This window comes from Procambarus clarkii, chromosome 52, assembly GCF_040958095.1.
Source record: "Procambarus clarkii isolate CNS0578487 chromosome 52, FALCON_Pclarkii_2.0, whole genome shotgun sequence".
Taxonomy (NCBI): domain Eukaryota; kingdom Metazoa; phylum Arthropoda; class Malacostraca; order Decapoda; family Cambaridae; genus Procambarus; species Procambarus clarkii.
In genome coordinates, this window is record NC_091201.1 from 8,044,810 (window position 1) to 8,070,886 (window position 26,077).

At 50.6% G+C, this 26,077-nt stretch overlaps 2 protein-coding genes across 9 annotated transcripts in view; one reads left to right on the plus strand and one right to left on the minus strand.

The window, feature by feature from the left end:
• Positions 1 to 26,077, minus strand: part of LOC123763686 (uncharacterized) — a 252,335-nt gene that overhangs the window by 191,429 nt on the left and 34,829 nt on the right. The window lies entirely within an intron of this gene.
• On the plus strand, positions 569 to 21,925 carry LOC138352065 (sericin-2-like). Its single transcript, XM_069304247.1, has 3 exons — positions 569 to 686; positions 4,577 to 4,678; positions 21,522 to 21,925. The coding sequence occupies exons 1-3, from the start codon at positions 569 to 571 to the stop codon at positions 21,923 to 21,925; spliced, it is 624 nt and encodes a 207-aa protein (XP_069160348.1).

Below are 26,077 nucleotides of genomic sequence, written 5' to 3' on the forward strand. Positions count from 1 at the left end.
TATAAAGTGCAGAAAAACCAAGTGTGTGTGATGTGAAGGGCTAATAATAAGGCATGGGCGACTAAGATTTTTTTTCGGAGTGGGTGAATGAAGTGGTGTGCCTTGCCATAGAAAAATGTCTGTAGGAGAAACATTTGCCATTCAAGGCCCTGCTTCTCCTCGACAATGCTCCTGCTCATTCTCCAGGCTTGGAAGATGAATTGTTGCACAGATACAGTAATTTTCTCACAGTGAAGTTCCTTCCTCCTAACACCACTCCTCTAATTTAGCCTATGGACCAGAAAATCATAGCGAATTTTAAGAAACTTTATGAAAGGGCACTTTTCCGGAAATATTTTGAAGTGACTGAAGCCACAAAACTCACCCTTAAAGAGTTCTGGAAACACCATTTTTTAACATTTGTAGTGCTTTAAAACATGACAAAGCCTGGCAAGAAGTGACTCAAAGAACCCTGATCTCTGGCTGGAGAAAATTGTGGCCTGAATTTGTGACAGAACTAGACTTTGAGGGGTTTGAGCCTGTAAATGATGTGCCTATTGTTGAGGAAATTGTTACTCTGGGCCGGCAAATGGGCTTGGAATTTGATGGTGATGATGTGGAGGAGTTGGTGGAAGATGACAACGAAGAACTAACCACCGAAGATCTCCAAGCCCTTCAAAAGGAACAGCAAGAAGACAGCTCAGGATGTTTCTCCAGTGGTGGAGGATGAGGCAGCAGCGAATGTCCCTTCCACAACAATTAGGAAGTGGTGTCAGATGTGGGAAGAAATGCAAACTTTTATTGAAACGACGCGCCCAGAGAAAGCTGTAGTAGGCCATTGCATTAATCTTTTCAATGACAATGTGATGCCTCACTACAGAGACATCTTGCAAAGAAGGGAAAAACAATCTTCCATGGACAGATTTGTTGTGAGAAAATCGAGCAGTGAGCCACAACCAGGACCTAGTGGTATGCAGGCAAAACATGCCAGAGAATGCACCCCAGAGAGGTCCTCACTGCCTGATGTTATAATGGAAGAGGACTCCCCTTCCAAACAGTAACTCCTCTCCTCCTTCCCTGTCCTCACCATCTTCCATACACCAACAGCAGTCATCAGCAATGGTAAGTAATAACTTGAACATAGTTTTGTAGTGTAGATGTCAATGAATTAGGTACAAAACTAGTTTCAAGTGAGGTTTTTGGGTAGTCGGGAACGGATTAATTCATTTCCTATTATTTCTTATGGGGAAATTAGCTTCGGTTTACGAGTTTTCGGGTTACGAGGCGTCTCCAGGAACGGATTAAACTCTTAAATCGAGGTACCCCTGTATATATATTTATATATACCTGTGTACATACAGTGGTACCTACATTTACGAATGTAATCCGTTCCCAGAGACGATTTGTAAACCAAAACTAATTTTCCCATAAGAAATAATGTAAACTGAATTAATCCGTTCCACACATAAAAAGTATTAACTTAAAAAACATTTCATACATAATACTACAAATATTTTGTACTACACTATGTACAAGATATATCTTGCCTTTATTAATAACTTTTGTTGACATATGGAAGACAGTGAGGAGGGGGAAGGAGGAGAGGTGTTAGTGATTAGAAGTAGAGTCCCCCTTCCATTATAACATCAGATAGTGATGACTTCTCTGGGGTACTCTCTCTCTTTTATGTTTTGCAGGCATACCACAAGGACCTGGTTGTAGTTCACTGCTTGTTTGACTAACTAAGAACCTTTCCATTGAGACTTGTTTTTTCCTACGTCTTAACACTTGTCTGTAGTGAGGCATCACAGTCATTAAAAAACCAGCGTTGAATGTAATGAAACGCCATTTTCTGGGTGAGACCCGGAGGCTCCCCAGAGCTTTACCAGGCTGATATGCTAATGTCAAACTTCGGCATCAGTCATGTGTATGGAGTTCTAAGGCCTACTGGGGACCACGGCCAGAACCTGGCCCCCTCAGAGAGGCAAGGGTAGCAATGGCCTATAGAAACCCCCGTGGGGTTGGAAGCATTCTATGTCTGCCATCGACCGGGTCAAACATCCAGAAAGGTAAGCATTCCAAAACAAACCCCTATTCTGGTGAAAATTGCTACCTAAATCCGAAGTAGTGGACAGAACTCCTCAACAGAAAACAAGCAAACTAGTATGACGTCACACGTCACCGTACCGCTGTCTGCGCAGCTCCCCCCTCCCCGGGAGCCCCAGACCTCCCATGCTGGCTATCTACCCATCAGTTCTGAGGCTGGATGTCAAAACACGTGAAAAACCGCCGACCGGAGGGAGGGAGGGTTGCCGGGGAGCCTCCGAGTCTCACCCAGAAAATGAGTGTTTCATTACATTCAACGCTGGTTTTCTGGGGGGAGCCCTGTCGGCTCCCCGGAGCTAACTACCCACAGAGGAAGGTCAAAGGGACAGAATGGGGAGGCGGACACCATGCACCCCCCACGAAAGCGAGACAACCGGCAGCAAACGCCAACCCAAGGCGCCACAGCCCCGAAAAGTCCCGGGAACAAAATGAGAACAATGAGCAGCAAGGCCCCCGTACGAACACCAAAGATCCATGCCCGAAAGACTGCTAGGACATGTCGCCCAGACGGCAGCAAGAGCAGCGAAGCCACGAACGCTACGGGCATGAGGGAAGAACACAGGCAGCTGAGCCGCAAGAACACGGCTGACAACCCGAGACACCATCACCCACGAACCGGGAAGAACAGAACCGGATCAACGCAAAACGCGCTCCGGACACAGACGCCGTGGCACGCAAACAACAGCGGAGGGCCGCCACTGAACACAAAACACGACACACCCCCAGTCCGACCAACGAAGCACCACCATGGACCCCTCCAGAACGCAGCAGCTCCACCCCGCGCCAGAAAAGATGGAGACTGCTGCCACCAAACAACCAAAACGTTATAACTGAAGGAACAAGAAAACTCAGCGACACAACCCCCAGAGGCAAATGCCAAAAGGAAAAAGAGCCGACGAAAAACAAACCGGAACCGAAGGGGCACTACCAACAGAGAAGACAGCACGCTGACCAGAGACCAGGATGGTGCAAGGGGTGCACAAACAGGCCGGAGGTGAAACTACAAAACTACATACAAGACAGCTTACTAACGGCGCAGAAGCAACATCAAGACCGAAAGCAAGCCGAAGCGGCTCCACCAGCGCCGCACGAAAAGAGGCGACAGTATGTGGCAAGACGACGGCCACCAACCCCCACCATAAAACCAAGCCGACGCTAACTAGAGTAACCACCTAAGAAGGTACAGGAAAAGGAAGGACCACCAAAATACCCTATACTGCCGCCAAGAGAAGTACGCAGGTGGGACACCTACCACGAAGCCACCCGACCACCAACCGGAGGCGAGACTGCAAGGCAGAACGTAAGCAGCCCCGACAAGGCCTCTCCAAGCTCAGGAAAAGGCGGAGCTGCGGGAAGATCTCGGGCGCGACCACCGAAACCCATGCGGCACAAGGAGATGGAACGTCTGCCGAACAGAAAAATTCCCCAAAGCAAGCAAGCCCGCCAGGAGTTCAGAAACGACGGGTCCGACGTGAGACATCGCAAGACCCCGAAAAACCAACCGGCAGGGCAAGCTAGGAAACCAAAGAAGGCGAAGAGTTTCCGCCAGAAAACAGTACCCGAACCAAAGGGTACGAGCAACAGCAACAGACCGAGACAAAGAAGCGCACCACAGGATACAGGCTGAAAAATGCCCAAGAAGCTAAGGAACACACGCAGAACACCCCAGCGGCAGAGGAGGAAACAAGGGAACGCACAAGAAAATGAAGCGGTGGAAACCGACCACGCCCCCCAACATAGCAGCAAGTGCAGGCAAAACCGACCAAAGGAGATGCCAAGAAAACGACTGGAGAGAGACAGGACGAAAGAGCAGACGCACAAAAATCCCAGGAAAACAACCAGGGGTTGACAATTAGGCAGGGACAGAAAAACCCCACGCACATGAGAGGGCCAAACCAGGGACCCGAAGACCACGAAAAACTACAAGCAAACCCCCATACGCAAACCTTAGGCACAAAACAGCAGCAAAGTGCCACACCACAACCGGACACAGGAATAAGGACACGCCACCACGAAAGACGGTACCAATGCACACGTGCAGTAGCAGCAACAGGCACCACCGCAACATGCAACACGTAAATAGCAACTCACTTCTGCAAAGGCAGAACAGAGCAGGAAGACCCCAGACAGGCCCAACGGAGACACAACAGAACCCAGCAGGCCCAGAAACCTGCACACCAGGCGACCGACGTCGGAGAAACTTCGCCCGATACCCGTTGGATGGGGTACTGGGAGCTCATTTACACCCCAAGCCCGGCCCAAGGCCAGGCTAGACCGGCCAGAGGGAGGCCCACCAGGCAGCTGCTTGGAGCGGCCCGCAGGCCCACATACCCCCCACAACCAGAATAGGCCGGAACTTCTATTCGAAAACAGGCTAGTGTGCCCCGTAAGTCCACGGATGGACCAGCAATAAGGCGTATGCTCGCAAGTAGGCCGTGTAACAACCACAGACCTCTGACAGTTATACAGTATTCCCCTATTGTGCCTATAGCACCACTGCACTCCACTGGTACTATCCCGCAAGGTCTACCAGATAGGCGGGACCCAAGAGCCAGAGCTCAAACCCTGCAAGCACAGCCAGGAGCCTTAGCAGGTGAGTACAGAACCAACACCACATCCCCCACACACTTGAAGGTGAAGCCGGAGGAGGCAGAAGTCACACTGCAGCAAGCTCCTGGAAATATCGAATTACCCAAGTATTGGGAACAGGTTGAGGGCTACAGTGGTGTCCCAGGTTACATAAAGGTTCAGGGAAGAGTAAAAGCAAATAAAATACAATAAACAAGTAAAACTGAGTGAAAATAGTAGAGTGGAAAAGTTTGTTTTGGTCTAGAACAAAATCAAAGATGGCCGCCGCCACCACCCCCACTGAGAAGGTAGACACACCATCAGATGATGGTTTCAAAGGATTCTCAACACAAGATATAAGGAAAGGAGGTGTTCTTGGCAGGTTAGAGATAATTGAGGACATGCAAATGAAGTATGAAGAAAAAGTGCTTAAATTAGAAGAGGACAATGGAGCTCTTTGGAGTGAGCTTTGCACTCTAAAAGGGAGTATGCTGCAACAAGGTAAGATTATTACTGCATTAACAGACAAGGTAACAAATCAGGAGGAGCAAATCAAGGAACTAGTGAAAGAAAATGAGGCATGGAAAGTGAAGTGTGGTGACTTTGAAGAAATAAACAAGAAAATAGACTCATATGGTGAACAACTCCAAGCAAGCCTAAGGGCTAACATAGAGTTAGGTAAGGATCTCCAACTGGAAACTTCACTGACAACTCACATAGAGGAGGTGAATAAAGAACTAGAAAAGTATAAAGAAGAAATAAAAGCGACATATGCTCAAGTTGTAAAAGAGAAAGAGACTATCAAAGAAGTGTGTTCGGAAGTCAAAACCAGAAATGACCAACAAGAAGCAGAAATTAGGCAAGCAATTAGGAAAGAACTGGTTACCAACAGTAAACTGGTACAAAACACTGCAGATAGAACTAAGTCCATAATCATTTTTGGATGTTTAGAGAAGGAAATTTCATCTAGGGTGGACCGAGCGGCAGAAGAGATGAAAATCATAGAGAAAATAGTAGGTTTAGGAGAAGGCTCAAAGGAAAATGTCAGTGATTTTAGAAGAATAGGAAAATATGAGAAAGAAAAGAACCGCCCCTTAAGGGTGACCTTTAATGGAGTGAAAAACATGATGGAAGTGCTAAGAAATGCCAGGAAACTGCAGAGTGATGAGGTTGGCAAATCTTGGTCAATAAGACAAGACCTCTCCAAGGAAGACAGAGAAAAGCTGAAAATGAACTCAATTGAGGCAAAACGACTAAATGGGGATAGAAATGAAGAAGACAGAAATTCTTTTTTTTACAAAGTGACAGGGACTGGAAAGCTTGTGAAATGGTACATAAAAACAAAGCAACAAGATCAGTAGTGGAAGGGGGAGTAAAGAGCAAAGGAAAAGGGAACATGTTCCTGAAAATTGTATATACCAACATAGATGGAGTGAGGTCAAAAACTTTGGAGTTGCAAGATATAATCCAGCTTAGGGTCCCAGATATTGTTGCATTATCAGAAACGAAACTTGAAGGAAATATAATAAATGAAGTCATATTCCCAAGAGGCTACTCAGTTTGGAGACGTGACAGGAAAACTAGGAAGGGAGGAGGAGTGGCTGTACTGGTGAAAAAACACCTGAAGGTAAAAGAGTTAATATTTGAAAACCCTCGAGATATTGACATAATGGCATTGCAGGTCTGGAATCAGGATGATAACCTGATAATTGTAAATACCTACAGCCCACCAGCAAGCAACACGTGGACAAAGGAAGAACTGGATGACAAACGAGAGGGCCTCATAATGGTCATGAGAGATATTATTGTACAAGCAGATAAAGATAAATCACGACTGTTGATACTGGGGGACTTCAACTTTAGAGCAATAGACTGGGAGGCCTGTGAAGCAAGAACGGAGGACTTTTGGACATGCAGATTTGTGAACCTCATTCTGGAGACATTCTTGTATCAACACATAAAGCAAGCCACAAGAATGAGGGAAGGAGATATACCGTCAGTACTGGATCTAGTATTCACCAGGAAAGAAGAAGAGATTTTTGACATCCAGTACCTTCCTCCCTTGGGAAAGAGTGATCACGTCCTGTTAGACATTAAATATGCTTTAAGATATCATCTAGAAGAAAATGGGGACATTGAAACAGTTGATAAACTCGATTTAAAGAGAGGCAACTATGGGGAACTTCGAAATTTTTTTAATGAGTGTAATTGGACAGAATTGTTGCTAGGCAGGGAAGTAAATGAAATGTATGCCAAATTTTTAAAACTATACGAGGAAGGCACACAAACATTCATACCAAAACAGAGATGCAGGACCAGAAAACAGGATTGGTTCGACAGAAATTGTGAGAGGGCAAGAGACCAAAAGACACAAAAATGGAATCAGTATAGGAAGAGGCCAAACCCCCAAACATACCAGCGATACAAAGATGCGAGAAACAATTATACAGCAGTAAGGAGAGAGGCAGAAAGAAATTTTGAAAAAGGGATAGCAGATAAATGTAAAACAGAACCGGGCCTATTCTACAAATTCATAAACAACAAATTGCAGGTAAAGGATAATATCCAGAGGTTGAAAATGGGAAACAGATTCACGGAAAATGAAAGGGAAATGTGTGAAACATTAAATGAAAAGTTCCAAAGTGTGTTTGTACAAAATGAAATCTTCAGAGAACCAGACACAATAAGAATTCCAGAGAACAACATAGAGCGGATAGAGGTGTCTAGAGATGAAGTGGAAAATATGCTAAAGGAGCTCGGGAGGAACAAAGCAGCTGGCCCAGATGGCGTTTCACCATGGGTTCTGAGAGAATGTGCATCTGAGCTCAGCATTCCACTTCACCTGATCTTTCAGGCATCCCTGTGTACAGGAATCGTAGCAGACGTGTGGAAACAGGCTAACATAGTTCCAATCTACAAAAGTGGCAGCAGGGAAGACCCCCTCAATTATAGACCTGTATCATTGACAAGTGTAATAGTGAAAGTATTGGAAAAGCTAATCAAAACTAAATGGGTAGAACACCTGGAGAGAAATGATATAATATCAGACAGACAGTATGGTTTTCGATCAGGAAGATCCTGTGTATCGAATTTACTCAGTTTCTATGATTGGGCCACAGAGATATTACAGGAAAGAGATGGCTGGGTTGACTGCATCTATCTGGACCTAAAAAAGGCTTTCGACAGAGTTCCACATAAAAGGTTGTTCTGGAAACTGGAAAATATTGGAGGGGTGACAGGTAAGCTTCTATCATGGATGAAAAATTTTCTGACTGATAGAAAAATGAGGGCAGTAATCAGAGGCAATGTATCGGAATGGAGAAATGTCACAAGTGGAGTACCACAGGGTTCAGTTCTTGCACCAGTGATGTTTATTGTGTACATAAATGATCTACCAGTTGGTATACAGAATTATATGAACATGTTTGCTGATGATGCTAAGATAATAGGAAGGATAAGAAATTTAGATGATTGTCATGCCCTTCAAGAAGACCTGGACAAAATAAGTATATGGAGCACCACTTGGCAAATGGAATTTAATGTTAATAAATGTCATGTTATGGAATGTGGAATAGGAGAACATAGACCCCACACAACCTATATATTATGTGAGAAATATTTAAAGAATTCTGATAAAGAAAGAGATCTAGGAGTGGTTCTAGATAGAAAACTATCACCTGAGGACCACATTAAGAATATTGTGCAAGGAGCCTATGCAATGCTTTCTAACTTCAGAATTGCATTTAAATACATGGATGGCGATATACTAAAGAAATTGTTCATGACTTTTGTTAGGCCAAAGCTAGAATATGCAGCTGTTGTGTGGTGCCCATATCTTAAGAAGCACATCAACAAACTGGAAAAGGTGCAAAGACATGCTACTAAGTGGCTCCCAGAATTGAAGGGCAAGAGCTACGAGGAGAGGTTAGAAGCATTAAATATGCCAAAACTAGAAGACAGAAGAAAAAGAGGTGATATGATCACTACGTACAAAATAGTAACAGGAATTGATAAAATCGACAGGGAAGACTTCCTGAGACCTGGAACTTCAAGAACAAGAAGCCATAGATTTAAACTAGCTAAACACAGATGCCGAAGAAATATAAGAAAATTCACCTTCGCAAATAGAGTGGTAGACGGTTGGAACAAGTTAAGTGAGAAGGTGGTGGAGGCCAAGGCCGTCAGTAGTTTCAAAGCGTTATATGACAAAGAGTGCTGGGAAGACGGGACACCACGAGCGTAGCTCTCATCCTGTAACTACACTTAGGTAATTACACTTAGGTAATTACCTCATAACACGAAAAAGGGTGGGTGGAATGACTCTAGCATGGGTTGGACATGCACATGAGTGGGACAGGAAGGGTTGAATAAAGGGACAGTCACTGGTGTGCGAACGGTCTCAGTCGTACAAAATATACCTAAATAAAGACAGGTATATAAACAACACTGCATCCAGCGCCCGGCCAAAAGACGCCAGACCTCAGAAACTCACCTGGCGAACTGTGGCACAAACGTGACACGACTCAACCATGCCCAGAAGAACCTGGGAGCACCGCCAGGTGAAGACGCCAGAGCCAGACCCGCAGGAGCGCGGGGTAGAGGCGAAGGAGGTGACCCACACCCATGACACAGGGAAAACCTCGGCGGCCTCCCCACAACTGGAAACCAGGACACCCCAGGAGCGAAGGGGCACATACCGCAGCAAGGGAGAAGAGCGAGAGGTGAAGCACTTGAGCAAAAAGGGGCGCCAAACACCAGCACTGAAACACAATGCCCAAACCAAAACAAACTCCACGGCGCATGCGCATGACACGCTGGTTGAACTGCACAACCCTCTCTGCGGGAAGGCGCCAACCAGGACTACTGCACTACAAAAGTAGCCAAAAGAGGAAGCAGGAACAATAAAACCGGCCAACGAAGCGAAGACAGAGCCAAAAAAGGTGCCCAACCGGGCCACGAGCAGCCCAACAGGGCTACAAGTAGCCCAACAGGGCCACAAGCAGCCCAACAGGACTACAAGTAGCTCAACCGGCCCACAAGTAGCCCAACCGGGCCACTGGCCACAAGCAGCCAAACCGCAAGTAGCCCAAAATGGCAACAAGGATGAGGAGCCGACAGACGTTCCAATAACGCGGGAAATAGCAAAAACCTTCCTGAACCCTCGAGAACACAGAAGCCAACACTAGTCCCGAAGGCACACAAAGGCGCAGGCGCACCCGAGACCAGAAGTCACATAGAACCCCAGAACGAGGAAACATGACGAAAACACTGTCCCAAAAAGGGTGGGAGGAAACATCCACCCACAGGACGGAACCAACCGACTCGAAGGCCAAGGAACTGAACCCGGGGAGGGGCCGATGCCCAACAGATCGTACTGCGAGTGGGGAGGAAAGACCCCACACCTCGTAACCACATGCCCCGTCTAGAGGGGGATAAAAAAAACCCACGGGGTCCTATGGGGCCAAGGCCCTCCAAGTCAGCCCCTCCCCAGCCCCACCCACTGGCAGACTCTTACCACACGGCTAGAGGAACAGGCTCAAATGCCTCCGTCACTACCCTGGAAGGGGAATTCCCCGAGACTGCCCGAGTCTCAACACCATCAAACCCCGCCCCGAACCTACAGACGGTAAGGAACCGGATGCAGGCAGAAAGGGGGATCCAGGGGAAAGACAAAGGGGCATGGAAGGAACCGAAGCAACCAACACCCCCAAGTCCCAACACGAACCAAAACGGGGCAGCCCCGGGGCTCCCGGGGAGTAAACCACGAGAGCGTTGCCACCACCAAGGCTCAAAGTGCAACGCCCCTGCTGCCCGCACCCACTTAGTCAGCACAACTGGGCAACCGAGCCACAACGAGGAACCAAACTCGCAGGACTCCGGGTCGAAGGTGTCACCGACCCCACAGGCAGCAGACGGAGGCAAAACAGAGAGTCACCCAGAGACAAAGGGTGAGAGCAACCCTCAAACTCGCTGGAAGCGAGGGGGGACTTTGGGGTCACATCCATCGGACCCACGCGCCCCCAGGGGGTTTCCCAGGGTCCTGAGCGTTTACTATAAGAGAACTCGGGTAATCCCAGGCAGGGTACTGCTAACCGGCCCCCAAAGCTACCAAACAACTTTCTAAGAGCTGAACCCCCGGGACGTGTACACTCACGGGGATCTAGCAGGGGGTACCCCCAGAAAATACTCAAAACACAAGGGACAGAAGGGGCAAGAACGAAGGCAGACACCCCCCCCCCCCCACCAGGCAGATAAACAAAAAGAAAAAGAAAACCCCGCAAGAGGACAGCGTACCCAAGCGGAACAGAGCCGGCCGCCATGATTGGTAAAGGACAAGCTGCACAGTACCCTGCGCCCCACCAGTGCAAAACTGCCCCTTACTCTAAGGCGAACAAGGGAAACAGAACACCCAAGCACACAAAGAGCAGCCGAAAACCAAGCAGTAAATAGCCTAGCAGGGGCAGGACCCAAAGAACTTGTGGAAGGTGGTCCCAAGCCCCAAGGGCAGTACTTACAGGGCACCTAGGGAAGGGATCCCTAGGTGCATGCAGCCCGAGTACTGGAGAATCACTCCCGGCTCACACACCACCTAGAAAACAAGACACCACACTCTAGGTACAGTGCTGAAACAACCACTTGAGCCGGAGCACATAACCGGTGCCTATAGCACCAGCCGAAGAACTGATGAGTGGATAGCCGGCGTGGGAGGTCTGGGGCTCCCCCTTCCCCCTCCCGGGGAGAGGGGAGCTGCGCAGACAGCGGCGCGGTGACGTGTGACGTCATACTAGTTTGCTTGTTTTCTGTTGAGTTCTGTCCACTAGTTCGGCTTTAGGTAGCAATTTTCACCAGAATAGGAGTTTGTTTTGGAATGCTTACCTTTCTGGATGCTTGACCCGGTCGATGGCAGACATAGAATGCTTTCAACCACACGGGGGTTTCTATAGGCCATTGCTCCCCTTGCCTCTCTGAGGGGGCCAGGTTCTGGCTGTGGTCCCCGGTAGGCCTTAGAACTCCATACACATGACTGATGCCAAAGTCTGACATTAGCATATAAGCCTGGTAAAGCTCCGGGGAGCCAACGGGGCTCCCCCCAGAAAGGTTAAGGCAACAGCCTACTGCAGCTTGATTTGGGCAAGTCAATTTAGCAAACATTTACAGTTTTTCCCCATGTTTCACACATTTTCTTAATTAATGAGGAAGGGACATTCTGTACTGCCTCCTCCTCTGAAGAAGAAATTGTATCAACTGCCTCTTGTTACTGCTCCTTGTTAAGGGCTAGGAGTTCATCGGCGGTCAGTTCTTCACTGTGTTCCTCTACCAACTCCTTCACATCAGCACCATCCAACTCCAAACCCAATTTCTGGCCCAGAGAAACAATTTCTTCAACAAGAGGCACTTCATGTTCAGGCTCAAACCCCCTCAAAGTCTCGTTTTGGAGCACATTCAGGCCACAATATTCTCCAGCCAGAGATCATGGTTCTTAGTCACTTCTTGCCAGGCTTTATCTTTGGGTTTTAAAGCACTAAAAATATTAAAATGGTTATTCCAGAACTCTTTGAGGGTGAGGTCTGAGGCATCAGTCACTTAAACACATATCCCAAAAACTACCTTTCATAAAGTTTCTTAAAATTGGAAATGATTTTCTGGTCCATAGGCTGAATTAGAATGGTGGTGCTGGGAGGGAGGAACTTTATTGTAACAAAACTAAATTCCTCGAACAATGACTCCACCAAGCCTGGAAGATGAGCAGGAGCATTATCAAGGAGAAGCACGGCCTTGCCTCACCATAGACAAGATGAAGATTTTCCATGTAGGGAAAAACAAGTCTCTATGGAAAGGTTTTTAGTGAAAAAAACAAACAGCAAGCCACAAGGAGGCCCTAGTGACAGGCAGGTAGATGACCCCAGAAAAGTCATTACTGCATGATGTTGTAACGGGAGGGGGACTCCCCTTCCAAATACTAACACCTCTCCTCCTCACCATCTCCTCAACAAGTCATCAATAAAGGTAAGCTATAACAGCTTCCATCACCCAAGCAAGGCAGTGTAAACCAATGGTTTACAAATGCCTACCTGTAGCAGGCTAAATTTACCTGTACACTAATAACTTTAGCATAACATGTACATACTATTGTACCAAGTATTTGTGTGAATTAGGTATGAAATTTATTTTTAAGTTAATATTTTTGGGAGTGTGGGACGGATTAATTCCATTTATATTATTTTTTATGGGAAAATTCGTTTCTGGTTACGAATTTTCGGCTTATGAACCGTCTGGTTGATACCTGGTTGAGCTCCGTTATGTGGTGTTACTACACTATACCTGGTTGACGTATCTGGGAACGGATTAAATTCGTAAACTGAGGGCCACTGAATATAAACTGTACATGTCCCAGTGGTCAGCTGGTATTAACTACCATGCCACAACTACCAAATCAATGCCATTACATTACAGCAGACTGATGAAAGAAAGGACCTGGGAGTCAAAATCCACCATTCATAAAACTATTGTACAACAGGTTGGAGCAGTAGTCAGAAAAGCTAACCAAACCCTCAGAATAATCACACATACCTTTGACTTTAACCACTGCACTGCTCTGCATTAAAATACAACACATCTGTGGTGCACCGAAAATAAAGTCTTTCCAAAAAACCAGCGTTGAATGTAATGAAACGCCATTTTCTGGGTGAGACCCGGAGGCTCCCCGGAGCTTTACCGGCTGATATGCTAATGTCAGACTTTGGCATCAGTCATGTGTATGGAGTTCTAGGGCCTACCGGGGACCACGAGCCAGAACCTGGCCCCCTCAGAGAGGCAAGGGGAGCAATGGCCTATAGAAACCCCCGTGTGGTTGGAAGCATTCTATGTCTGCCATCGACCGGGTCAAGCATCCAGAAAGGTAAGCATTCCAAAACAAACCCCTATTCTGGTGAAAATTGCTACCTAAGCCGAACTAGTGGATAGAACTCTTCAACAGAAAACAAGGAAACTAGTATGACGTCATACGTCACCGCGCCGTTGTCTGCGCAGCTCCCCCCTCCCCAGGAGGGGGAAGGGGGAGCCCCAGACCTCCCACGCCGGCTATCCACCCACCAGTTCTGAGGCTGGATGTCAAAACACGCGAAAAACGCCGACCGGAGGGAGGGAGGGTTGCCGGGGAGCCTCCGGGTCTCACCCAGAAAATGGCGTTTCATTACATTCAACGCTGGTTTTCTGGGGGGAGCCCCGTCGGCTCCCCGGAGCTAACTACCCACAGAGGAAGGTCAAAGGGACAAAACCGGGAGGCGGACACCACGCACCCCCCAAGGAGGCGAGACAACTGGCAGCAAATGCCAACCCAAGGCGCCACAGCCCCGAAAATCCTGGGAACAACTCGAGAACCACGAGCAGCAAGGCCCCTGCACGAACACCAAAAATCCATGCCCGAAAGACTGCAAGGCCACGTCGCCCAGACGGCAGCGAGAGCAGCGAAGCCACGAACGCCACAGGCATGAGGGAAGAACACAGGCAGCTTAGCCGCAAGAACACGGCTGACCACCTGGGACACCATCACCCGCGAACCGGGAAGAACAGAACCGGATCAACGCAAAACGCGCTCCGGACCCAAACGCCGTGGCACGCAAACAACAGCGGAGGGCCGCCACTGAACACACAAACGACACCCCCGGCCCGACCAACGAAGCACCAACAAACCCTGGACCCCTCCAGAATGCAGCAGCCCCACCCCGCGCCAGAAAAGATGGAGACTGCTGCCATCAAACAACCAAAACGCTAAAACCGAAGGAGCAAGAAAACTCAGCGAACCGACCCCCAGAGACAAAGGCCCAAAGGAAAGAGCCGACGAAAAAACACACCGGAACCGAAGGGGCACTACCAACCGAGGAGAAGACAGAGCACGCTGACCAGAGACCAGGATGGTGCAAGCGGCGCACGAACAGGCCGGAGGTGAAACGACACACAAGACAGCTGACTAACGGTGCAGAAGCAACACCAAGACCGAAAGCAAGCTGAAGCGGCTCCGCCTGCGCCGCACGAAAAGAGGCGACAGTATGTGGCAAGACGACGGCCCCCAACCCCCACTAGAAAACCAAGCCGAGAGTAAACCAAGCCAACAAGAGTAACCACCTAAGAAGGGACAGGAAAAGGAAGGACCGCCAAAATACCCCATACTGCCGCCAAGAGAAGCACGCAGGTGGGACACCTACCACGAAGCCACCCGACCACCAACCGGAGGCAAGACCACAAGGCAGAACATAAGCAGCCCTGACAAGGCCCCCCCGAGCCCAGGAAAAAGGCGGAGCCGCGAGAAGATCTCGGGCGCGACCACCGAAACCCAGGCGGCACAAGGAGATGGAACGTCTGCCGAACAGAAAAACTCCCCAAAGCATGCAAGCCCGCCAGGAGTTCAGAAACGACGGGTCCGACGCGAGACATCGCAAGAACCCCCCCCCCCCAAAAAAAAAAAAAACAACCGGCAGGGCAGGAAAACCAAAGAAGGCGGAAGGGTCGCCGCCAGAACAGGACCCGAACCAAGGGGCACGAACAACTGCAATAGACCGAGACAAATAAGCACATCACAGGACACAGGCTGACCAACGCCTAAGAATACACGCAGAACATCCCTGCTGCAGAGGAGGCAGGAAGAAAGAGCAGAAGCACAAAAAACCCCAGGAGAACAACCAGGGGTGGACAATCAGGCAGGGACAAAAACCGCACGCAATCCCCAGGCACAAAACAGCAGCAAAGTGCCACTCCACAACCGGACACAGGAACAAGGACACGCCACCGTGAAACACGGTACCAATGCACACGTGCAGCAGCAACAGCAACTTGTAAATAGCAACTCCCCTCTGCAAAGGCAGAGAACGGAGCAGGCAGACCCCAGACAGGGCCAACGGAGACACGACAAAAACCTTGCAGGCCCAGAAACCTGCACCAGGCGACCGACGGCGGAGAAACCCCGCTCGATACCTGCTGGATGAGGTACTGGGAGCTCTTTTACACCTGAAGCCCGGTCCAAGGCTAGGCCAGACCGGCCAGAGGATGGCCCACCAGGCAGCTGCTAGGAGCAGTCCACCGGCCCACATACCCCCACAACCAGGACGGGCCGGAACTGCCATACGAAAACAGGCCAGTGCGCTCTGGAAGTCCACGGACGAACCAGCAGGCTTATGCTCGCAAGTAGGTCGTGTAACAAGCACAGACCACTGATGGTAATACAGTGTCCCCCAAAAGTGCCAATAGCACCACTGCACTCCACTGGTACTATCCCGCAAGTTCTACCAGATAGGCGGGACCCAAGAGCCAGAGCTCAAATCCTGCAAGCACAGCCAGGAGCCTCACCAGGTGAGTACAGAACCAACCCTACAACCCCCACACCTCACAACATTAAAAAGGGAGGGTCCCCTGAATGACACCAGCATGGGTTGGACATGCACATGAGGGGGGACAGGAAGGGGCGATAAGGGACAGTCACTGGTGTGCGAACGGTCGCAGTCGTACAAAATATACCTAAATAAAGACAGGTATAGAAACACCGCCGCATCCAGCGCCCGGCCAAAAGACGCCAGACTGCAGAAACTCACCTGGCGAATGGTGGCACGAACTGGACACGACTCAACCGTGCCCAGAAGAACTTGAGAGCACCGCCAGGTGAAGACGCCAGAGCCGGACCCTGCCGGACCCGCAGGAGAACAGGGAGAGGCGAAGGAGGCGGTCCACACCCATGACAGGGAAAACCGCGGTGTCCTCCCCACAACAGGGAACCAGGACACCCCCGGCGCGAAGGGGCACATACCGCAGCCAGGGAGAAGAACGAGAGGCGAAGCACTGAAGCAAAAAAGGGCGCAAAACCCCAGCACTGAAACACCGCCCAGACCAAAACAAACTCCACGGCGCATGCGCAGAACACGCCGGCCGAACCGCACACCCTCCCTGCGGGAAGGCGCCAGCCAGGACTACTGCACGAGAAAAGGAGCCAAAAGAGGAAGCAGGAACAAGAAAACCGGCCAAAGAAGCAAAGAGCCCAAAAAGGAATCCAACCGGGCGACAAGCAGCCCAACCGGGCGACAAGCAGCCCAACCGGGCGACAAGCAGCCCAACCGGGCGACAAGCAGCCCAACCGGGCGACAAGCAGCCCAACCGGGCGACAAGCAGCCCAACCGGGCGACAAGCAGCCCAACCGGGCGACAAGCAGCCCAACCGGGCGACAAGCAGCCCAACCGGGCGACAAGCAGCCCAACCGGGCGACAAGCAGCCCAACCGGGCGACAAGCAGCCCAACCGGGCGACAAGCAGCCCAACCGGGCGACAAGTAGCCCAACCGGGCGACAAGTAGCCCAACCGGGCGACAAGTAGCCCAACAGGGCGACAAGTACGAGGAGCCGACAGACGTTCCAATAATGCGGGAAGTAGCGAAAAAACCTTCCCGTACCCTCGAGAACACAGAAGCCAACACTAGTCCCGAAGGCACACGAAGGCGCAGGCGCACCCGAGATCAGAAGTCACGCAGAACCCCACCGAACGGGGAAACATGACAAAAACACCGTCCCAAAAAGGGGGGGGGAGGAAACATCCACCCACAGGACGGAACCAACCGACTCAATGGCCAAGGAACCGAGCCCGGGGAGGGGCCGACATCCAACAGCACGTACGGCGAGTGGGGAGGAAAGACCCCACTCCGCGTAACCACAAGCCCCGCCTAGAGGGGGATAAAAACCCCCACGGGGTCTAACGGGGCCAAGGCCCCCCCAAGTCAGCCCCTCCCCAGCCCCGGGAACCTACACGACAGGCCCCGGGGCCGAGCCGTTCCCCCAAAGCCCCGGCCGTACCAGAAAACCGGGGCAGCCGCGAAAACACTAAGGAAGAGAGCCCACTGGCAGACTCATACAACACGGCTGGAGGAACAGGCCCAAATGCCCCCGTCACTACCCCGGAAGGGGAATTCCCCGAGACTGCCCGAGTCTCAACACCACCAAAAACCCCGCCCCGAACCTACAGACCGTAAGGAACCGGATGCAGGCAGGGTGAACCAGGGGAAAAGACAAGGGGGCGTGGATGGAACCGAAGCAGCCAACACCCCCAAGTCCCAAAACGAACTACAACGGGGCAGCCCCGGGGCTCCCGGGGAGGAAACCACGAGAATGTTGCCACCACCAAGGCTCAAGTGCAACGCCCCTGCTGCCCGCACCCGCTGTGTTAGCACAACTGGGTAACCGAGCCACAACGAGCAACCAAACTCGCAGGACTCCGGGTCGAAGGTGTCACCGACCCCACAGGCAACAGACGGAGGCAAAACAGAGAGTCACCCAGAGACAAAAGGTGAGAGCAACCCTCAAACTCGCTGGAAGCGAGGGGGGGGCTCTGGGGTCACATCCATCGGACCCGCGCGCCCCCAGGGGTTTCCCAGGGTCCCGAGCGTTTACTTTAAGAGGACTCGCGCTCAGGTAGTCCCAGGCAGGGTACTGCTAACCGGCACCCAAAGCTACCAAACAACTTTCTAAGAGCTGAACCCCCGGGACGTGTACACTCACGGGGACCTAGCAGGGGGCACCACCAGAAAATACTCAGAACACAAGGGACACAAGGGGCAAGAACGAAGGCAGACCCCCCCACCAGGTAGATAAACAAAAAGAAAAAGAAAACCCCGCAAGAGGACAGCGTACCCAAGCGGAACAGAGCCGGCCGCTATGATTGGTAAAGACAAGCTGCACAGTACCCCGCGCCCCACCAGTGCAAACACTGCCCCTTACTCTAAGGCGAACAAGGGAGACAGAACCCCCGAGCACACAAAGAGCGGCCGAAAACCAAGCAGTAAACGGCCAAGCAGGGGCAGGACCCAAGGAACTTGTGGAAGGTGGCCCCAAGCCCCAAGGGCAGTACTTACAGGGCACCTAGGGAAGGGAACCCTAGACGCATGCAGCCCGAGTACTGAAGAATCACTCCCGGCTCACGCACCACCTAGAAAAACAGACACCACACTCTAGGTACAGTGCTGAAACAACCACTGGAGCCGGAGCACATAACCATTGCCTATAGCATCAGCCGAAGAACTGGTGGGTGGATAGCCGGCGTGGGAGGTCTGGGGCTCCCCCTTCCCCCTCCTGGGGAGGGGGGAGCTGCGCAGACAGCGGCGCGGTGACGTATGACGTCATACTAGTTTCCTTGTTTTCTGTTGAAGAGTTCTATCCACTAGTTCGGCTTAGGTAGCAATTTTCACCAGAATAGGGGTTTGTTTTGGAATGCTTACCTTTCTGGATGCTTGACCCGGTCGATGGCAGACATAGAATGCTTCCAACCACACGGGGGTTTCTATAGGCCATTGCTCCCCTTGCCTCTCTGAGGGGGCCAGGTTCTGGCTCGTGGTCCCCGGTAGGCCCTAGAACTCCATACACATGACTGATGCCAAAGTCTGACATTAGCATATCAGCCGGTAAAGCTCCGGGGAGCCGACGGGGCTCCCCCCAGAAAAATATTTTTTCTTCTTATATTGTTAAAATGCAGTCTCTGATCACGGAAAACTAAAAAAAAAAAAAAAAAAAAATATTGCATGTGACATACTTTAGCCGCGATGGAGCTGGAAAGTTGTGCATATTACGGGCACTGAGTGATGGAGCACTTGAGGTCACTAGGCCCCGCTACCCTGTGGGGCAGCAGTTGCCGCGAATATAATGTTTCACAATTATTTTGACGTTTCTCATTTATTTCTTCTCTGGTTTTATGCTGTAATATTATTCAAAAGTATGTAATTTGTAGAATTTATAGAGTACAATGTGTGGAACATCACTATGCTCAAAATTATGGGGCTCATGTATGTGACATGTATATTATATTCTACCATCAAACAGTGTTTTTGCTGTTATTACACTATATACATATTGTATATACCTATCTACATATATGTTCACCATAGCAAACCACTAAGTTGGTATGGTGAGCCAAAAAAACCAGCGTTGAGTGTAATGAAACACCATTTTCTCAGCGAGACCCGGAGGCTCCCCAGAGCTTTACCAGGCTGATATGCTAATCTCAGACTTTAACATCAGTCATGTGTATGGAGTTCTAGGGCCTACCGGGGACCACAGCCAGGACCTGGCCCCCTCAGAGAGGCAAGGGGAGCAATGGCCCATAGAAACCCCCGTGTGGTAGGAAGCATTCCGTGTCTGCCATCGACCGGGTCAAGCATCCAGAAAGGTAAGCATTCCAAAACAAACCCCTATTCTGGTTAAAATTGCTATCAAAAGCCAAAGTAGTGGATAGAACTCCCCAACAGAAAACAAGCAAACTAGTATGACGTCACACGTCACCACGCCGCTGTCTGCGCAGCTCCCCCTTCCCCGGGAGGGGGGGAGCTGCGTTCTGAGGCTGGATGTCAGTTCATCTGGATGTCCCATCAGTTCTGAGGCTGGATGTCAAAACACGCGAAAAACTGCCGACCGGAGGGAGGGAGGGTTACCGGGGAGCCTCCGGGTCTCACCCAGAAAATGGTGTTTCATTACATTCAACGTTTGTCTTCTGGGGGAAGCCCCGTCGGCTCCCCGGAGCTAACTACCCACAGAGGAAGGTCAAAGGGACGGAACCGGGAGGCGGACACCAGGCATCCCCCACGGAAGCGAGACAACCGGCAGCAAAATGCCAACCCAAGGCGTCACAGCCCCGAAAGGGCCCGGGAACAACACGAGACAACGAGCAGCAAGGCCCCTGTACAAACACCAAAGATCCGTGCCCGAATGACAGCAAGGACATGTCGCTAAGACGGCAGCGAGAACAGCGAAGCCACGAACGCCACGGGTATGGGGGAAGAACACAGGCAGGTTAGCCGCAAGAACACGGGTGACAACCCGGGACACCGTCACTCGCGAACCCGGAAGAACGGAACCGGATCAATGCAAAACGCACCCCAGACACAGATGCCGTGGCACGCAAATAACAGCGGAGGGCCGCCACTGAACACAAAGACACAACACACCCCCAGCTCGACCAGCCAAGCACCAACAAACCAAGGAACCCTCCAGAACGCAGCAGCCCCATCCCGTGCCAGAAAAGATGGAGACTGCTGCCACCGAACAACCAAAACGCTAAAAACCGAAGGAGCAGAAAATTCCTGCGGAGGAGCAAGAAGCCCAGCGATCCGACCCCCAGAGGCAAATGCCAACAGGAAAAAGAGCCGACAAAAAAACAAACCGGAACCGAAGGGGCACTACCAACCAAGAAGAAGACAGAGCACGCTGACCAGAGACCAGGACGGTGCAAGTGGCACACGAACACACCAGAGGTGAAAACGCACGAGACAGCTTACTGACGGTGCATAACACCACCAACACCGAAAGCAAGCCGAAGCGGCTCCGCCAGCGCCGCACGAAAAGAGCGAAGTATCCACTCAATTTAACAACCTCTTTTATACCGATCTGCCGGTAATAACGACCGATTTGAGAGATTGGTATCTGGAGCCTCATATACCGGTCTGGTGGTCGATATTGCCGACGGTCAGTACTGGGCTTGTTTTGGCATCAGCAGCCCCTCACATGGCGACCAGGCCACCGACCTCGATCATCCAGAGTGGTATGTTAAATCTTAACTTTCTTTTAAAATGATTCAGTTTTATGAAGAAAATTCTAAATTATTATTAATAAAATATTTTAAAACAATTGTTATTAAGCAAAATTCTTTGTTTTCTTATTAAATACCTTTTATAGTATAGGCAATAGGTATTTTTTTTCCCATGGACCTAGAATGTACTGCGCATAGCCATGTAACCGCATTGTTTACTGTGAACTCGCGCGGCTGAGAGTAATGTCTCAGAATATTAGCCAGAGAAAATCAGATTCAGACAAAAATAGATAAATTCATGATTTCAATGGTTCGTGAAAGCACCCACTGGGAATTCAACAAATCATGCAGCATCCGCTGGCAACAAGAGCCCTACAAGCCATGCTGCACCCGCCGATGCTGAATTCCCATCAACAAGTCGTGCAGTCTCCGCCGGCAACGAATTCTCTGCAAGATATGCTGCACCCGCCGATGCTGAATTCTCATCGACAAGTTGTGCAGCCTCCGATGGCAACGAATGCTCTGCAAGCTATGCTGCACCCGCCGATGCTGAATTCCCATCAACAAGTCGTGCAGCCCCCGCTGGCAATAAACGCTCTGCAAGCTATGCTGCACCCGCTGATGCTGAATTCCCATCGACAAGTCATGGAGCATCCGCCGGCAACGAATGCTCTGCAAGCCATGTTGCACCCGCCAATGTTGAATTCCCATCAAAAGTCATGTAGCCTCCACTAACGATATAAAATATGATTTTACACTAATTTATATGCGTTTCAAAGAGTTGATAGAGTATAGTATTGTAAGTGTTAATGATTATTTAAGCCTTGACAAAAAGATACTGTACAGTGTAAATATACAGTAGAAATAATTTTCAATTGTGAATTAGAATTAGAACTCATGTGAATTAGTAATAAGGCTAGCTGTTGTGTGAAGTGAATGCCCGAAAATAAGTGTACATACTGTATGTACCCTGTATACAGTACTGAACAATATAAAACAAACGCTGCAGAGGATGACGTAATCTTCACAGCTTCGTAATCTTCAGTTTCCTTAGAAGTAAGTCAATTTACCAATTTTATTATACAGTAGTATTACAACATATAAATTGTTTTTTTTTCAAAAAAAGCTACATATTAATCTCTGTAAATGTATATTCTATCATTAGCGGAGAAAAGGTCAGCTCAAAATATTTTGTCTTGGCTAGCTCTCGGTGACAAGGCTCGATCGTCATTGTATGGCCTGGCCGCCACAGCCTGTGTCATAACATTAAAAATACGTTACCTGCACTGTTCAGGATAAAACAAAACACATCTCTAAACTTTTATTGAGAAAATATTAACAATCACTGATTGATACATGAAATATTTTGCAATACAAAGGAATGAACCAATTTTTCCCACCCATCTGGACTTGATCAGACTGTGTTCACACATCATCCATGCAGCAGCCACCAGCTGGCTTAATCCTCGGCGTGGCACTAAATTAGAACGCAATTACACAATGAACTTTATTTAATTTTAGTTATATAGTATAAAATATATCCTACCTGAATGTTACTTGAAAAATTACCCGATCCGACTTAACTTCGGAAATAACGGAGCTCCAGAAATAACGACCAGGATACAGCCCCATATAGGCCATTAAATAGAGTGTATACTGTATGTGACAAGACGACGGCCCCCAACCCCTACCAGAAAAACCAAGCCGACGCTAACAACTGCAGCCACCTAAGAAGGGACAGGAGGAAAAGGAAGGGCCGCCAAAATACCCCATACTGCCGCCAAGAAGAAGCACGCAGGTGGGACACCTACCACGAAGCCACCCGACCACCAACCGGAGGAGAGACTGCGAGGCAGAATGGAAGCAGCCCCGACAAGGCCCCTCCGAGCCCAGGAAAAGGCGGAGCCGCGGGAAGATCCCGGGCGTGACCACCGAAACCCAGGCAGCACAAGGAGAAGGAACGTCTGCCGAACAGTAAACTCCCCAAAGTAAGCAAGCCCGCCAGGAGAGCAGAAACGACTGGTCCAACGCGAGACATCGCAAGACCCCGAAAGCCAACCGGCAGGGCAAGCCAGGAAAACCAAAGGTGGCGTAAGGGTTGCCTCCAGAAACAATACCCGAACCAAGGGGTACGAACTACTGCAACAGACCGAGACAAAGAAGTGCGCACCATAAGACACAGGCTGAAAGAACGCCCAAGAAGCCAAGGATCGCACGCAGAACACCCCTGCGGCAGAGGAGGAAACAAATGGAACACACAAGGAAGGGAAGCGGTAGAAACCCGACCCCCCCCCCCCCCCCACAGCAGCAAGTGCAGGCAAAACCGACCGAAGGAGATGCCAGGGAAACGACTGGGGAGAGGCAGGACGAAAAAGCGGAAGCACAAACTCCAGGAAACAACCAGGGGTGGACAATCAGGCAGGGACAGAAACCCCACACACATGAGATGGCCAAGCCAGGGACTTGAAGACCACGAAAAACAACAAGCAAACCCCCATACGCAAACCCTAGGCACAAAACAGCAGCAAAGTGCCACACCACAACCGGATACAGGAACAAGGACAGGCCACCGCGAAACACGTTACCAATGCACACGTGCAGTAGCAGCTACAGGCACCACCGTAACATGTAAATAGCAACTCACTTCTGCAAAGGCAGAGAACGGTACAGGCAGACCCCAGACAGGGCCAACGGAGACACGACAGAACCCAGCAGGCCCAGGAACCTGCACACCAGGCGACCGACGGCGGAGAAACCCGCTCGATACCTGCTGGATGGGGTTCTGGGAGTTCATTTACACCCCAAGCCCGGCCCGAGGCTAGGCTAGACTGGTCAGAGGGTGGCCCACCAGGCAGCTACGTGGAGCGGCCCGCAGGCCCACATACCCATCACAACCAGGATGGGCCGGAACTTCAATTCGAAAATAGGCTAGTATGCCCTGAAAGTTCTTGGATGTACCGGCAATCTGGCGTATGCTCACAGGTAGGACGTGTAACAACCGCTGACCTCTGATGGTTATACAGTGTTTCCCAATAGTCGATTGTGCCTATTGCACCACTGCACTCCACTGGTACTAACCCGCAAGGTCTTCCATAGAGGCGGGACCTAAGAGCCAGAGCTCAAAAACCCCGCAAGCACAACCAGGAGAGCCCTACCAGGTGAGTACATAACCAGCACCACAACCCACACACCTCATAACACGAAAGAGGTGGGTCCCCTGAATGACTCTAGCATGGGCTGGACATGCACATGAGTGGGACAGGAAGGGTTGAAAAGGGACAGTCATTGGTGTGCAAACGGTCTTAGTCGTACAAAGATATACCTAAAGAAAGACAGGTATATAAACATCCTCGCATCCAGCGCCCGGCCAAAAGACGCCAGACCGCAGAAACTCGCCTGTCGAACGGAGGCACGAATGTGACACGACCCAACAGTGCCCAGATCCTGGGAACACCGGCAGGTGAAGAAGCCAGAGCCAGACACACAGGAGAGCAGGGTGAAGGAGGTGACCCACACCCATGACACAGGGAAAACCTCGGCGTCCACACCACAGCTGGAAACCAGGACACCCCCGGAGCGAAGGGGCACACACCGGAGCAAGGGAGAAGAGCGAGAGGCGAAGCTCCCGAGAAAAAAGGGCGCAAAACACCAGCACTGAAACACGCCGCCCAGACCAAAACAAACTCCACGGCGCATTGCGCATGACACTCTGGCCGAACCGCACAACCCGCTCTGCGGGAAGGCGCCAACCAGGACTACTGCACTAGAAAAGTAGCCAACAGAGGTAGCAGGAACAACAAAACCGGCCAACTAAGCGAAGACAAAGAGCCCAAAGGGAACCCAACCGGGCCACGAGCAGCCCAACCGGGCTACAAGGAGCCCAACCGGGCTACAAGGAGCCCAACCGGGCTACAAGGAGCCCAACCGGGCTACAAGGAGCCCAACCGGGCTAACCGCCTACAACCTACAAGTGGCTCAAAACGGCGATCCGGACTAGGAGCCGACAGACATTCCAATAATACAGGAAGTAGCGAAAACCTTCCCGACCCCTCGAGAACACAGAAGCAAACACCATTCCCGAAGGAACACAAAGGCACAGGCGCACCCGAGACCAGAAGTCACGTAGAACCCCAAGAACAGGGTTAACATGATGAAGACACCATCCCAAAAAGGGGGATGCATCCACCCACAGGATGGAACCAACCAACTCAAAGGCCAAGGAACCGAGCCCGGGGAGGGGCCGACACCCAAAAGAACATACGGCGAGTGGGAAGGAAAAACCCCACTCCACGTAACCACAAGCCCCGCCTAGAGGGGGGGAAAAACCCCCACAGGGTCCTACGGGGCCATGCCTCCCCAAGTCAGCCGCTCCCCAGACCCGGGAACCTACACGACAGGCCCCATGGCCAAGCCGTGGCCATGGGGCCCCAGCCGTACCAGAAAATCGGGGCAGCCGCGAAAACAGTAACGAAGGGAGCCCACTGGCAGACTCTTACAACACAGCTGGAGGTACAGGCTCAAATGCCCCCGTCACTACCCCGGAAAGGGAGTTCCCCGAGACTGCCCGAGTCTCAACACCATCAAAACCCGCCCCAAACCCACAGACGGTAAGAAACTGGATGCAAGCAGGAAGGGGGGATCCAGGGGAAAGACACAGGGGTGTGGAAGGAACCGAAGCAACCAACACCCCCATGTCCCAACACGAACCAAAAATGGGGCAGCCCCGGGGCTCCCAGGGAGCAAACAAACTAAAGCGTTGCCACCACCAAGGCTCAAGTGCAACGCCCCTGCTGCCCGCACCCGCTTAGTCAGCACAACTGGGCAACCAATCCACAACGAGCAACAAAACTCGCAGGACTCTGGGTCGAAGGTGTCAC